Raw genomic sequence first — 14,746 nt, 5'->3', positions numbered from 1 at the left:
TGATTTTAATTGTGCATTGGTTAATGGTAAAATGTGCGACATATTGTATCTATATTTTTATTTTTTATAGCAAAAGCCATATAAGTGAATTTAAAATATTAGTCGTGCTAAATATATTTTAGAAGATTCTTTTATAGTAGTTATTTAATATATAACAGTGTTACCCAACTAACAAAATTGGGCTGTAAAATATTTTTGATGGATCGTTGTTGATAAAATAATGACAAGAAAAATATTTTATTCATAAAAAAATAAAAAATAAATATATAAAAATAATTTGATCTATTAATTAAATAATAATTCTTAATTTATGTATTAGTTCATAACTCTGCGTACAATAATAATGTGAAGTAAAATTAGTAAAAGAACACATAAGTGCGCGAGTATTCATTTTATTTTTTGTAACTTTTGTATTATTTTATTACAATAGTAGACAATTTGTAGTCTTATCCATGAATACGCTAAAAAAATAAAAACAACTAAAGACCTAAACTATTGCTTGTTAACTTATGTATAACAACTTTTTAGAAAATTATTATCTAATGGGTAATGTTTATATATTATATTGATTCGATAACAATATAAATATATAATTACGCATAATTAAAATAACGTATTTAATTGTAGGCAGTTTATGCGAATTTATTTCAGTAAGTATAGCTAATTATATAATTTGCAACAAAAATTATATTTTCGTTTTTTTTTTCGTATTAAGTCGGCAATATTATTAATACATATAATATTATTATGTCTAGATGATATCTTTAAATATAATATATATATATCAGATAATATGATCAGCAACATTAATCTGCTGTTATATACAGACAAATAACCAATCGATCAACGAATTTGTAAGTATCTACAATTCTACTAAAATATTTTCATAAGCATATTACCATAATAGTAACGTTTCCTCAACTTTTTTTCAGCTGGTGTCCTGGTGATGTCTTCTTTATGTAATAAAATATTCAGTTACTGTGCTCTGTCATAAATATTATGAAGAACACGAAGAAAAGACCGGGAAAGTTGTCTCGCCGTATAGTTGGTGTCCTCAACATTGGGTATAAATCACAGTAATATATCTGATAAATTGATAAATCATTGCATACGAAAAACGTTTTTGAGTGGAACCAACTTATATGTATAACTGAAGCAATTTTATTATATTGCTATTAATAGTTAGGTTTCCTTTTAATGATACGATAGGCTGAACAAATTTTTACTAAACACATATAATATATATTATAATATGTTAATTATTATATTATAATTTCACATATATAATGTATTATTTGTGTTTAACTAATAACTAATAAGCATATAAAATACAAACATAAATATTAGTGAAAATCAATGTATATTATATTGTATGAATAAGTGCAAATAATAGTGTTTATTATAATATTTATTATTTATGGCCTTATGGGTATGAGTGTCTATTTAGAATATTAAAGTCTTTAGTTATTCTGTATTCTATAATAAATTAAATAATATAATATCTTAAATATAATAGCTATCACTTAATACCATGTGACGTATTATTTTATAAGATAGATAATTTCATGAGGTATAATCCTGAGTATTTTGATTAGAATGACAGTAATCCAGGGTTATAAGACTTAAATACTATGTCATCGACTTAGCGATGCTCATTTTTGTTCGTTTGACTTTTTCATATCATAAAGTTTCTCACCAAATGTCATCATAATATGGTAATCTGGCAGCAGTTGTTGAGCCTTTAGTGTCAATGTTGAAGTTCTTGTTATAATTTTCCCAGTCCCAGTAAAGTCACTAGACAATTTATCATTTTCAGTATATATGAATAAATTCATTATATTATGATGTGACCGATAACTTAATACATCTAATAATTTATTATACATTTATACTTATGCACTTTATTGTTACTTATTTATTCGATTATTCGTTTTGTATTTTCGTTTCTGTAATCTGATATTTTTTTACAAGACGCTGAATTTCATGTCGTGAAGTAAACGTCATATCAGCATGTATTTTATTAGCATTGCTAACGCACAAAGTGGTATTTTTTATATAGTTTAAAGCACGAGTTTATGTCCCATGGTTGTCCCTCGGAAGAACGCGTATAAGCTATATAAGTTTTTATACTTAACCTGTAACGTATTAGTAGTTGGTACATAGACTTGCAGGTTTTACAGTATATATGTATGTTGGATTACATAAAACATACGTATATTAATTTAATGGCTCACTAAAATTGAATGGACTAATTATTATGTTCCTCTAAATCACGTTTAAAGGTTATTAACGCACTATTGATTCATTAAATATTTAGCGATTGTTTAACCCTACATAACTATTACATCTATTAACTATCGTCAATATTGTATGTGTATTGTTCTATTTATGCAAATTATTGTAAGTAAAAACAATATAATATTTTAAAGATTATTATTTCTAAAATTATGCAAGCTTTATTTTTGTTTGTATACTAGGACTTATATATTACATGCCTATATATTATAGCTATAGTCTTATATAGGTACGGTAGATCTTTGTATGGTTTCTAAATTATAATATTATACGATATAATTTTCAAAAATGTATTTTAGTTTGTTTTGATTAGTACGTTTTTTAGGAATGGATACTAAGCGCAACTAACGGGGATATTATACATTTTTATAAAATATAGTATATTACACAACATCAATAATAATTTTTTGTGTTCGAGAACCCTCGGTTGATTGTCCGCCCAACTGAAACTCGTGCCCGGGCCGGCTGCAAGGTTGAGTGCGCGCGTGTGTGTGTGTATGAGTGTATGTGTGTGTGTGTGCATGTGTGTGAGTGCGTGCGCGCGCGCGTTGTGTGGCGTCGCGGTAGTGACGATGTGGTGCGGGGCGAGGAGGTGGTGCCGGGTGACAGATCGCCGCCGACGCGCACCGCGTAGCCCGACAGGTTGGCCAACCGCGTGTCGACGACAAATCGGTGGCCGACCGACCGTCCGCGTACGTCTGTCGCGGTGGCCGCCGCCGTCGTCTTCGCCTGTCGGCGGGCGACCGATGGTGGTAACAGTGTTCGCCGCGCACACTCGACCGTCGTCGGACCGCCGCCGTCGTCCGACCGTAGTCCGTACGACTCGTGCACGACATTCGGTTGTAGTCGCTGTCGTGATCGCTGGGAACGCCGCGCGTTTCGTCGATCGATTATAAACGAAATAGTCGGGGCAGGCGAGCGCCTCTGAACGGCTTCCCGATGATCGTGGCCATGGAGAGGAAGCTGATATCGGAACTGATCGACGAGTACAAGACATGCACTTGCCTGTGGAGGATCAAGGACCCTGATTACAAGAACAAAGAGATGAAGAACGAGGCGTACGAGTCGCTGCTGCAGTTGATCAAAAAGTAAAATATTAATAATAATAACATATTATAAATGAACACTGTCGTGTAGCGCGGGACGAGCGCAATAATAACATGTTCGGTAGATATATTAAGAAAAAATTGTGGGCACACGGCCGCGGCGGCCGATTGCTGAGCGTGACAGATCGTCAGCGACCTCAGTTGTAGACCGCGGCGGGCGGGAAACGAATAGGCAGTGTATCGGTGGGGAGAGGTGGGAGCGCGCGCTGCGGTGGCGGCGGACGACCTTTGAAATAATAATAATTCGCGAGCTTACACTGCGAGTTGCGACATAGGTAGTACTTATATGACTTGAATTTCTGTTACCACCGCTCATTTACGTCGTAAGAGCGAACCCTCTTGCTCACTACATTTCCCAACTGTCAAACTATATATCGTTGTTTACTTTACTATAAGTCTTTATTCTATATATTATATATTTCACATACTATTAGTTACATAATTAACTAGATGTATATGTGCCAAAACTTAAAAGAAGGAAAGAATCAATGCCGCCAAATTTTAAACGGTCATTATATTTATCAAAAGTCTCAAATATCCATGTACAATAGAAAGTATTTTTACTATTATCTGTGATTTAATTATTGTTAAAACTTTTATATTTGTATGATTTAAAACTAAAAATAATGTAAAATATACATGTTTTCTCTTTATCTGGTCAAAGGTTCATACTACAGAGACAAAATTAATTTCTTTATGCTTAGTATTGCCTAGTTTAATAGTCAATTATAAAAACTATTTTTGAATAAAGGTACATGTTTTAATTATTTTAGTAGACTAAAATTTCGCACTACTTACAGGAAGTGTATACATATATTTATGAAGGATAAAACCATATAATTAGAAATCATGAATTCTAGAACATTATTAAATGTAAATATCTCGACCATATATGGCATATTTATTTAACTCATGATTAAGAAATGTAAATGATTTAGGTTTCATAATTAGATCATCTTGATAAATTTTAGAAAAAAGCTATAATATAGATATATTCCTATGAGTAACATTTTTATTTATTTTTTAGAATCCAATCCATCAGAAAATCTTTGTTGTATTTGTTTATTGTATGACTTGCTAAACCTCTTCTGTTTTCTAGATCCATCAATGACTGTACGTTGTATGTATATTTCTTCAATATATCGTTTTTTTGCCGTCCGTCACTATAATATTATTTTAATGGATGGCGGCGTTATTTCACATGCGCTAACGTTTTTCGTTTTCCCTACCACCGACTGTTGTTTTTTAAGAATTATTGACGCACGTGGCACGTCGTCGATAGTTGCCACAATAGAGGTCACGTCTTATGTACATTTTTCGGACTTTTGATTTAGAGCTCCGAGTATTACATTATCTATATATTTTATATTATAGAATCTATAATATGATAGATCTCATTTTATACTATCTCGTATCTATGGATCTATAAGTGTTGTGAATGTAGTAGCTTGAGATGCTTGAGCCCTTCAACATTTTAAAACTACTTTCAAAAATATTTTATAACAAAATCAAAAATTAAAACTAAGAAGAATTTTACAACTTAGAGTATTTTGCTTAATTTATAAGTTTTTGTGACACAATTTCAATATTTCAATGAATATGTTTATTTTGACGTGTTAAATATATTTTGAACGTAAGATTTTTTTCAATGATGTTTAATAATTAAGTACCATCAATTTAAAACGTTATTTTTTGCAGTTATTGAGCACAATATTTTAATATATATTATATGGTTTATAGATTCTCCTTTTTATTTTACTTATATATGAACATTTTCATTCATTATTTGTTACTTTGTTATAATATTTGGTATGTACTATGTACCATGGAAATACCTAATGTTACATAGTAGTCGTATGATGTTTTTGTTACAATGAAATATATAAACGTGGATTACATTTTAGTCATGGTGGTATATAAAAACAAAACAAATTATGAAAGTACCGTATGTGCCATACCTAGTGACTAGTTATATAGTTAAAAATACATTTAAATTTAATTACTCACTCAGATTTTTAACCTTTGTAAAATTAATAGAAACAATACTATATAATTAAAAAAAAAAAAAAAAAACAATAATTATTCAAATCAAATTGTATAGGATTAGTTAAGGGAACACGAGGAAAAATGGGGACATTAAAATATTTCTTATATACCTACCTATACATTAACAGTGATTTAAAAAGCTGGATTAGATACATAGAATCGTTAGTCTTATGATATCATGTCTTAGAAATATAATTTATCTCATCAATAATAAATTAAAATTACCATAAGCTTCTCTTAAATTGTTTGATATAATAAATTGTTAATTTATCTTTAAATTTGTTATTTGCTTATTGGTATTTTAGTGTTTTTTTTGTGTTATATATCAAATATTTTAAAATTTATTTTAGTTAAACTGCTTTTGGTATTAAATGTTTTTTGAAACTGTAAATTTTAAAATGATCAAACTTACTTAAAAATAATAATAATATCAATAAAAGACTATGTGGGGCCCTGGATAATAATCTTACCTTTAAATTTTATAACAGGTCAGTTCACTCTAATATCAAAACTAACAGCACATGCAATATTGAAACTCGTGAACGAAAATTTGCTATGTCGCACGTGTGTGACACGGAGACAACATATGCGAGTTCTACGTCCTCTTAAACTGTTTGTCATAATTTCTCTATAAATAAATATATATTTTAGTTCACAAGTTATTTCAATAAAAATAATTTTAAGGTGATTAATTTAACTGAATAAAAGTAGAAGGGTGTTGATATCTCTGCGAATTGAATATTTGTTGGACATCCCGTAAAATTGACTTTTTATTGTTTGATTTCATAAGAACTTACATGAAGAATGTTATTAAAATTTACTTATAATAATATTAATTTATATGATACTTATTACAATCATATTATGTTTGTGTTAATAACACAAAATATAAATTAGCCTTAGGTATATAAACCTTAGCCCCCCATACCCTCCTCACAGTTCCTTACATGTGAATACGTTGGTGCACCATAAAATAAATCCCTATTGATTAACTTATTTTTACTATATTAACGAATAGCTCAAAATATCAAAATAAATTTTAAAAAAAGTTAAAAATATATTTTGCTGTGAATCAGTTGACTTCTTCAATTGCCACAACAAACAAGTTAGTTGACTAGTGAAAAATGTATAGAGATATATTATTGATTCAGCAGTGATTTTGAGTGTAAGCATTTGCTTGAAAATTAATTATGGCTAATTTGAACTTAAAAATTATTTTCTTTAGCATTGCGTTCTGTGTTGTGTTAATATTTTATATATATTGTATATAGATATAACGAGAGCTGTACAATGGATGACCTAAAACGTAAAATAGCCAATCTGAGAACATGTTACTTGAGGGAATTCAAAAAAGTTATGGACGCCAAGAGATATGGTGGAATATACGAGCCCAGTTTGTGGTATTACAAGTAAGATACCCTGTTATGCACTTATAATAATATACTAGATACCTACAATAGTATATAGTACTATTCATATTATATTATTATAGTATTATAATTACACACGTACATAATGTTTGATACACACACACACACACACACACACACCCACACCTATGTTAAGGTAAAATTACTTCTGAAAAGTAATAGAATCTCGCTACTATATGAATAATTAATATTGAATTATAGTAATTAAGTTTGGTACCTTCACGGTTTTACGTTAATGTATCGTAACACGCATTGAGTTCCATAGCATGCTTTCCACAATTAAAAGAAGAATGTTGCTGAGTATTATTAGGTCATATTATGACATTTTTAATTTTGTTTATACTAGTGTTAAATACACTGATAATAGATAATAATTTATAGGTAGTTGATTTGTCGACTTATAAATTATTATGTCCTCGAGTTATGATTATTATTAAGTTGCCCGATTAGATTAACGTTGTAGACACAATATCGCTCTGTGTTAATATTTGAATGCAGAGAAGAATTTAAACGGATGCATAACAATAATAGAAAATAATAAAAAATAAATTTTAAAAATTGTGTAGATGGTGAAACACCAAGTATTAAATGCTACAATAGTACGAATACTGTAGTAATATAATAACAGGTCATGTATAAATTGTAGGAATTTTATTATTACTTTTTATAAAAACAAAAACACTTATTGATCAATATATTATGATGATATAATTAATACTATTATCTATTCATTTATTATATTTCACGTCAATAATTTATGTACTTATTTTAAATTAAAACTACTTTCAAAACGTAAATGGTTATTTAGCCTTCGGAGGAATTAAAACGCAAAGTAATCAATAATTTTGTTACTACTTAACACTTTTAAGTATACACACGGTGAGAGATATCGAACACTTATTGTTAGTTGGTATATGCGATTTATACAGTGTGTGTAAATATAATGTCAATATCGTGTTATAGATCCTTGGAGTTCCTAAACGACCAGCATCATAGCGAAGACAGGGTGCGGTTGGGTCGCAGTTATCCGGACAATAGCGACGAAGATAACGAGTCAAACGAGGTACTAGTTAGTTGTTATCTAATATATTGAGCCATAAATATATTTTTATATAATATATATTATAATATGAATGTATTTTTATGGTAGTAATTTTTTATTTCTGTTACTATAAATATTAGATAAGAATTATAAGGATGACTATATCGTAACTCTCTCACAATCTCATTTCTCACTTTCAAATTCGAATTTCCTCTAACTAGGTACCTATTTATTGACATCTTACATAGTAATGTGTATATTTTACGCGTTTTCTTTCTATAGTGCATAAATATATAATATTTCGGAATGATGCGATATTGCCATATAGCCGTATATTTGTTATATTTTGAGGTTCTTTGCTAGATAGGTAATAGGTGTACACTCATAATGTTGTGTTCAGTGAAGGGCCCGATGTACTGTATTATGTAAAAAATAATATAGGTAGTAATTGCGATAGGTGTATATGATATGTATCATGTATATGATACAACATTTAGTATTTTATAAATAAATGTATTTTAAATAAAAATAATTTTATTTTGAAACATACACATCTTTGAATCAAGTAGGATTGTATTGTGTAGAAAGATCAACCTTTATATGCGTGGGATATTTATTATTGTTTTTAAATTTCATGATTCGCGTTTGTAATAAAAATATGTGTTAAATGCTTGAAAATGTGTTAAAACCATACATGGTATGCTTATATGTTTACTTTCCTTGATTAAAGACGAGGGGGGTGCGGGTTGAACCCTAGATTTGTAGAGCATTGAAAGTAATTTTAAAGACGATTAGTCAATTAAATAATAGACCTGATAGGTACTTTGAGTATTCGAATAATTATCATAATATATCATATTATTATGATAAACATGGTAAAAATCATCATATTGTTACAAGAAAATATTAAAGTAATATTATCAAACAGTTTTGAACACTAATAATAATTGGTTCACGGAAATCTGTATGTTATTTACTCGTATCTCAATTTGCTATCGACAAAAGTATAATTAAGCCTTTTTCGGTGTAATCTATCGTGATATCATATTATAAGTGTGTTGAATAATGTTTTCTATTAGAATTAAATTGAATTGGTCCCAATAACTATATTATAATAAGAGATATGCATCTCGTCGAAATAATATTATACAACCCATGCAAATATAATGAATGTATTTACATGACTAGCAATACTTATAGACAATTAGGGACGTCATAATTTCAAAATAGTGTCATTCGCGATTTATCGCATTTTTACAAATAAATAGTGATATTAAAGTTGAGTTTAATAATTTACATTGCACTACATAATTATTATATATTACCTACTGACATATATTTATTAAAATTTTCTAGTGCATATTAATAAAATAAATCATAAATGTAGACTATAATATAATATACAAAATAATAATGTTGGTATATTAGTTGCGCGCATATTATATTATTATATTTTATTTCTGTATTTTGTATATTGCTTCTATGAAACTTTATTATTGTTGATACATTCTTCTTAAATTGTTATAATTCTATTGTACGTATACATGCTTTGACACTTAACTACCTACATCTCAGTTAACATACCTACATAAAATCATGATATTGGAAATTATTGGTATTATACGATATTCAATACAACATAATAATGAAGCTTTTAATTAATAATGTATTAATAAAATAACTAATTAATTAATAACGAGCCATTTCTTGTTTGATTTTTTTATTCTACTTCTTATCATTATTATTAGTTATTAATGTTGTAAAATGTTACAAGTGTTTACATTATTTGTTTGCCATGTAAACTATATTTATTGTAATTTAGTTCAATTTTAGTTTGTCTGTAATTTATCAAGTATTTTGAATTGAGTTCATAGATATTTTGAACGAAAATATATTTTTAGTAATTAGGTGTAATAGGAAATAATATGATGACTTTAAAACTAAAATACTGATAAAAATGTTTCTATAATTAGTACCTATGACGTGTGTAAAAATAATACAATATTTTAGAGGAGAAAATTAAAATTGATTTCTACAAAATGTGTAAGTGACGATAACTATTAAATACGTTTAAAAAAAAGGTATAAACAAATTAAAAAACGCCGTACTTTGTAAAAAAAAATATATACTTAATTTAATATTAAAAGTGCAAATTAAAAGTTTAAGAATTGAATTCATTAGTATAATAGTTACCTATAATTCAAACTTTGTGTCTGGGAAGTTTTGTATATTACAGTGAACTACAAATAATACATTTCCCTTCAAATTCACAGCACTGTTTTTAAATACAATATACATGTTATATCAATGAAATTTCAGACACAAAACATCTTGGTGTACGAAGACGTCGATGACCGTGCCGGGTCCGAGGACAAAGATTCGTGTTCCACCGAACCAGAGTACCAGCAACCCTGCACAGCGACCAACAATAGCTTGCAGACCGTATTGAGCGGCAGTGGCGGCGGAGATGGCGTCAAGAGACCCAAAAGACGGCGACGGGTGTTGGACGTGCAGAACGGGCCGTCTGCCAGAGCGTCGCAGCCTCCGCCGCCACCGGACCGGTACTCGAGCGGTACCACCGGAGCCGCCGACTTTTACGAGCCGCAGATATTGGGCGGCGTGGGCGGCGACCCGGCCGAACCGCCGGTGGCCGACTACTACGACGGTTTCGGCCGGTACGCGGCCAACGAGCTCCGGCAGATGGACAGGCAGTCGGTGATCATCGCCAAGCGGCTGGTCAACGAAGTGCTGTTCCTGGGCCAGATGGGCATGCTGAACGTCAACACGAGGATCGAGACGCCGACGACCGGCCGCCGGAAGAACGCGTCGTCCGCGTCGGCCGCGTGCAAGTCGGAAACGCACAACCGTAGGCACCGTCGCCGACCGCATCGCGACGAGGACGACGACGACGACGACGGCATCGACGACGCGGACGAGCACGGCCACGACAACGGTGGACGTGAGTCTTCGTCGTCGCCAATGCCGCCCGTCGAGTTCATGGAGACTTCGTGATACGCCGCGGAAAACGGACTGCCGTTTGACTAGCAATAATCTGCACACTGCACGCGCGTAGCCGATATCCACTTCCGCAAAGTCCGCGACGACTGAACTCGATTTTAAGACGCCGTCTTACTCGTGGAGGGCAAATACGCGGTTGGTATTGACATACGGCGTGTATTCATTAATTATTAGGCATACCTACATACGTCATAATAATATGTGTTAATAATTGTGTATATTATTTGTAAAAAATATTTCATAAGACTATATTATTGATTATGCTGTGCGTTCCGTTCGTGTGTCGAGGCGATGGGATGCGTCTCGATGTATTTTTATGTATTACGATTTAAATACAATATATTTTTTTTTATTTAAAAAATATTGTTTTCTAAGAATTTTATCATATGGACTACAGTTTATAATAATAGTTCGAAGAGTCAATTTAAAATACAGTAAACTAATACATCATAATAATAAATTACACTATTTATCTACATATTGTACCTACACTTTAACTTTAAAAGTTATACTTGTTGTTCGATAATTAATATACACATATGTAATTTAAACGTTCCTAATACGTATTGACTTTACTCGAATCGCTCAAATTTATTATGTCCATAACCTTTTCATTCACCGAGGAGCTACATTTATTTAAGTGACGTCTAGTATTCGACGAGCCCACGTACAACTACGCGAATCTTGCACATCGCCAAACTCGAGGACTACGGTATTCGACGTATACATTGGAAACTGCAATTTTGTCCGCTATTCGGAAGGTTTAGTTTGCTGTTTTTCCTCAAAAATCCGTCTGCTATTCGGATCCGAGGTGTCCGTTGTGGAGCTTTCTATGTATTATACATATATGTCCGTTATAATATTACGCAAGTACAATAAACGCACAAACATAAAATAACCCATTCATACTCCTGCAGTGCTGCGAGTCACAGTTGGGTGTCGCGTGTCGGGAGGTGATTATACATAATATAATTATATATTTATATGTATACCAATACCAAACTTTTGTCGTTACGAATAACGCAACTTTGTACACACAGTTGTTTGTTTAACACGCGCGCGTGCGACCTGCACCCGGAATATATAATTACTGTACGTGTATTTATGTTTAATGGTCGTTTGAAAAATACATTTTTAAAGAGACTGCGTGCAATTTTTTGTATAATTATACGTACCTACCTATTAAATTATATTACATTATTATTTAGATGATATTATATGATAACCTAACTAGGTATCTATATAATTAAGCAGCGTCGTGAGTTATATAATATTAATAGGTATTAAATTGTATCGAGTACGTTGTTCCTATATATATTTTGTGCAACTCAGAGTAGGTGGAAGTTTTATGATCCATAAATTAAAAACGAAATTTGATCGGGTCACTGGGATTTAAAATGTTTTAATTGCTGAAACAAATTTATGTGCGGTCAGGCGAGTAGATAAAAACTTTAGGAGCCTAAATAATGGCAAATTTACCGAAACGACGTTCTGTGAGTATTTATGTATACCGCGCATGACGAGGATTATTTACACACGTTTTGAAAGTACCTTTCTGCTCGATTTTTTTCCCAGCCATTTATTAACGTGTCAGCTATAAGGTTGGTTTTGTACCTTTAACGCAGTGCCACTAAAATGATAAAAAATTACGTTCCACTGACACACTTTCGTGTGTATAGAAGCACACATACGATTACATATTTACACTCATATAACTATTATTGTTAATCCGCAGATAAAAAAAAGGCTTAAATCTGAGAATGTACTAAAATGTTCCGAGGCATAAACCATTTAATGCAGTTAGACTTAATATATTTAATACATTATATATAATATATTATAACTATTTATTTTATTTTTTCAATTTACTTTATTTTTATTAATTATACACCCATCATAAAACTAATAATATTATGCTTCTGTTATATAAAAAGTTATACATTTTAAATTAAAATATTAAATTTAAAGATGCAAAGGGGCGTAGCCCCCAGGGGTCGGCTTGGGTCGACGGGGAGCCTTGGTTGACTCTTATCCCACCCCCCAGACGGTTCGTGAGCAAACCGAGTAGTAACTAATTATAAACTGTCTGTGTTTACACACTCAAAGTTTAATTGTTTGATTAATAATCCAAAAGTTATATAGGTGCACGCGTTTTTATTTTCAAAGGGGATTTTAACTTCATGGGTGGTACTATATGCGATGGGTGATATTTTCATCGTTGTTAATTTATTAATTATTACATTATACTAAATTAATGCCACACTTTTATTATAAATTTAACAATTAGTATGGGTAATTCAGTAATTGAATTAACGAAGTTATGGAAAATAAAATTAATTTTATCAATGCTGGAGATTCGTTTTGACCAACAATATTTTATATGATATTTATACGTTTTATATATTATGATCATAGAGCACAATAATTATAATATTATTCCAAACCATTAGCATAATGAGTTACCAATGTTTCCATGAAAAATACATGCAATTTTTTTTCTGAATCATATTTCATAGTTTGTAAGCATGTATGTATTATGGATGACGTATGTATAATATATAGCCGGTATGTAATATTTAGTATTTACTTATTTATATATTTTATGCGAAATATAGTTACACTCATCACACACACACACATCTAATATATTTGTATAGTTAAATAAAACGGATATGTTTTTATGAGGATTTGTAGTAATGCGTGTTTCGGAATTATGCAAAGCGCGTTTCTGTATGACAGATTGATTACTTTTGCAACAAACGCGTACCCAAATATCGCTTGATGTTCATCAGAATACCGATGATACGATATATTCAGATTGTCTGAGCTGTGTACCAAATTATATAGCAACATTGCCAGACACACTTGAGGGTTACAGCTGCCTTCCAAAAAATGCACATATTTGTTGCCGTGGCTTAAAGACGAACCAATACGAATCATATATTAATACTTGATAGACATTTATATAATGTTTTAGTGAAAATCCTTATACAGACATCGCAGTTATGTGATTATTATTGACCATGGTTTTTCTCAAATTTTCTTTTATCATAGTTTTTATTTATAAAAAACTAACTAAGCTACTTATAAATATTATAAGTACATATAATTTTAATTCTTAAATAACGGCCGCAGATATGCGCATATATGCACGTGCACATGTATGCACATACAGCTGCAGTCTGTTCCTACTTCATGTAAAATAAATTTAATGATTAATATATTATTATAAGTGTGACTTTAAGCATCTGCCTCAATAGTTAACATGCCACTCGGTGCATAATCTTCTGGGAAAGGGTGATTTGTGTCATCTGGCCGGAGGTGATCACGACTTATTTCGCCACTGCACAACGTTATAATATATATTATAGATGTGCACTAGCGAAAAAGGTAAACCGGGACGATTAATAATCAAACTTTGGAGAAAGGTAAATATTGGAGTCACCTGCTGGCCGTAATTGTACCATAAAGAAATATAGTCGGCAGCCAGCAGCTAAGTCGTGGTCGTCAGTGATGGGGGGAAGGTAGCTGATAATTATTATCTCTTAAATCGTATTTATTTTATTTTTTAATTCACCTATTACCTTAATATTTGAGTTATTGTTGTGTATTATTGAACTATTCAATAATTTTTTCCGTCTAATAAATCAAAATTACACGGAACGTCCAGCAATATGTATTTCCAGCTCTTCCTAGAGAGATGCTTAAATAATTAATACAATTTTTATATTTTTTATTACGAATACTTATATCAGCAAACATGGGCGTTGGCATTTATCAGAAACGGTTTTGAACTGCATCAATATGTC

At 31.1% G+C, this 14,746-nt stretch overlaps 1 protein-coding gene across 1 annotated transcript; it reads left to right on the top strand.

The window, feature by feature from the left end:
- Nucleotides 1–2,926: 2,926 nt before the first annotated feature.
- Nucleotides 2,927–12,080, top strand: LOC132917059 (uncharacterized). Its single transcript, XM_060977585.1, has 4 exons — nt 2,927–3,383; nt 6,719–6,856; nt 7,841–7,940; nt 10,239–12,080. The coding sequence occupies exons 1-4, from the start codon at nt 3,235–3,237 to the stop codon at nt 10,929–10,931; spliced, it is 1,080 nt and encodes a 359-aa protein (XP_060833568.1). The 5' UTR covers nt 2,927–3,234; the 3' UTR covers nt 10,932–12,080.
- Nucleotides 12,081–14,746: the final 2,666 nt, after the last annotated feature.

Source organism: Rhopalosiphum padi, chromosome 1 (genome assembly GCF_020882245.1).
Source record: "Rhopalosiphum padi isolate XX-2018 chromosome 1, ASM2088224v1, whole genome shotgun sequence".
NCBI classification, from domain to species: domain Eukaryota; kingdom Metazoa; phylum Arthropoda; class Insecta; order Hemiptera; family Aphididae; genus Rhopalosiphum; species Rhopalosiphum padi.
This window is presented reverse-complemented; position numbering and strand designations above follow the sequence as displayed.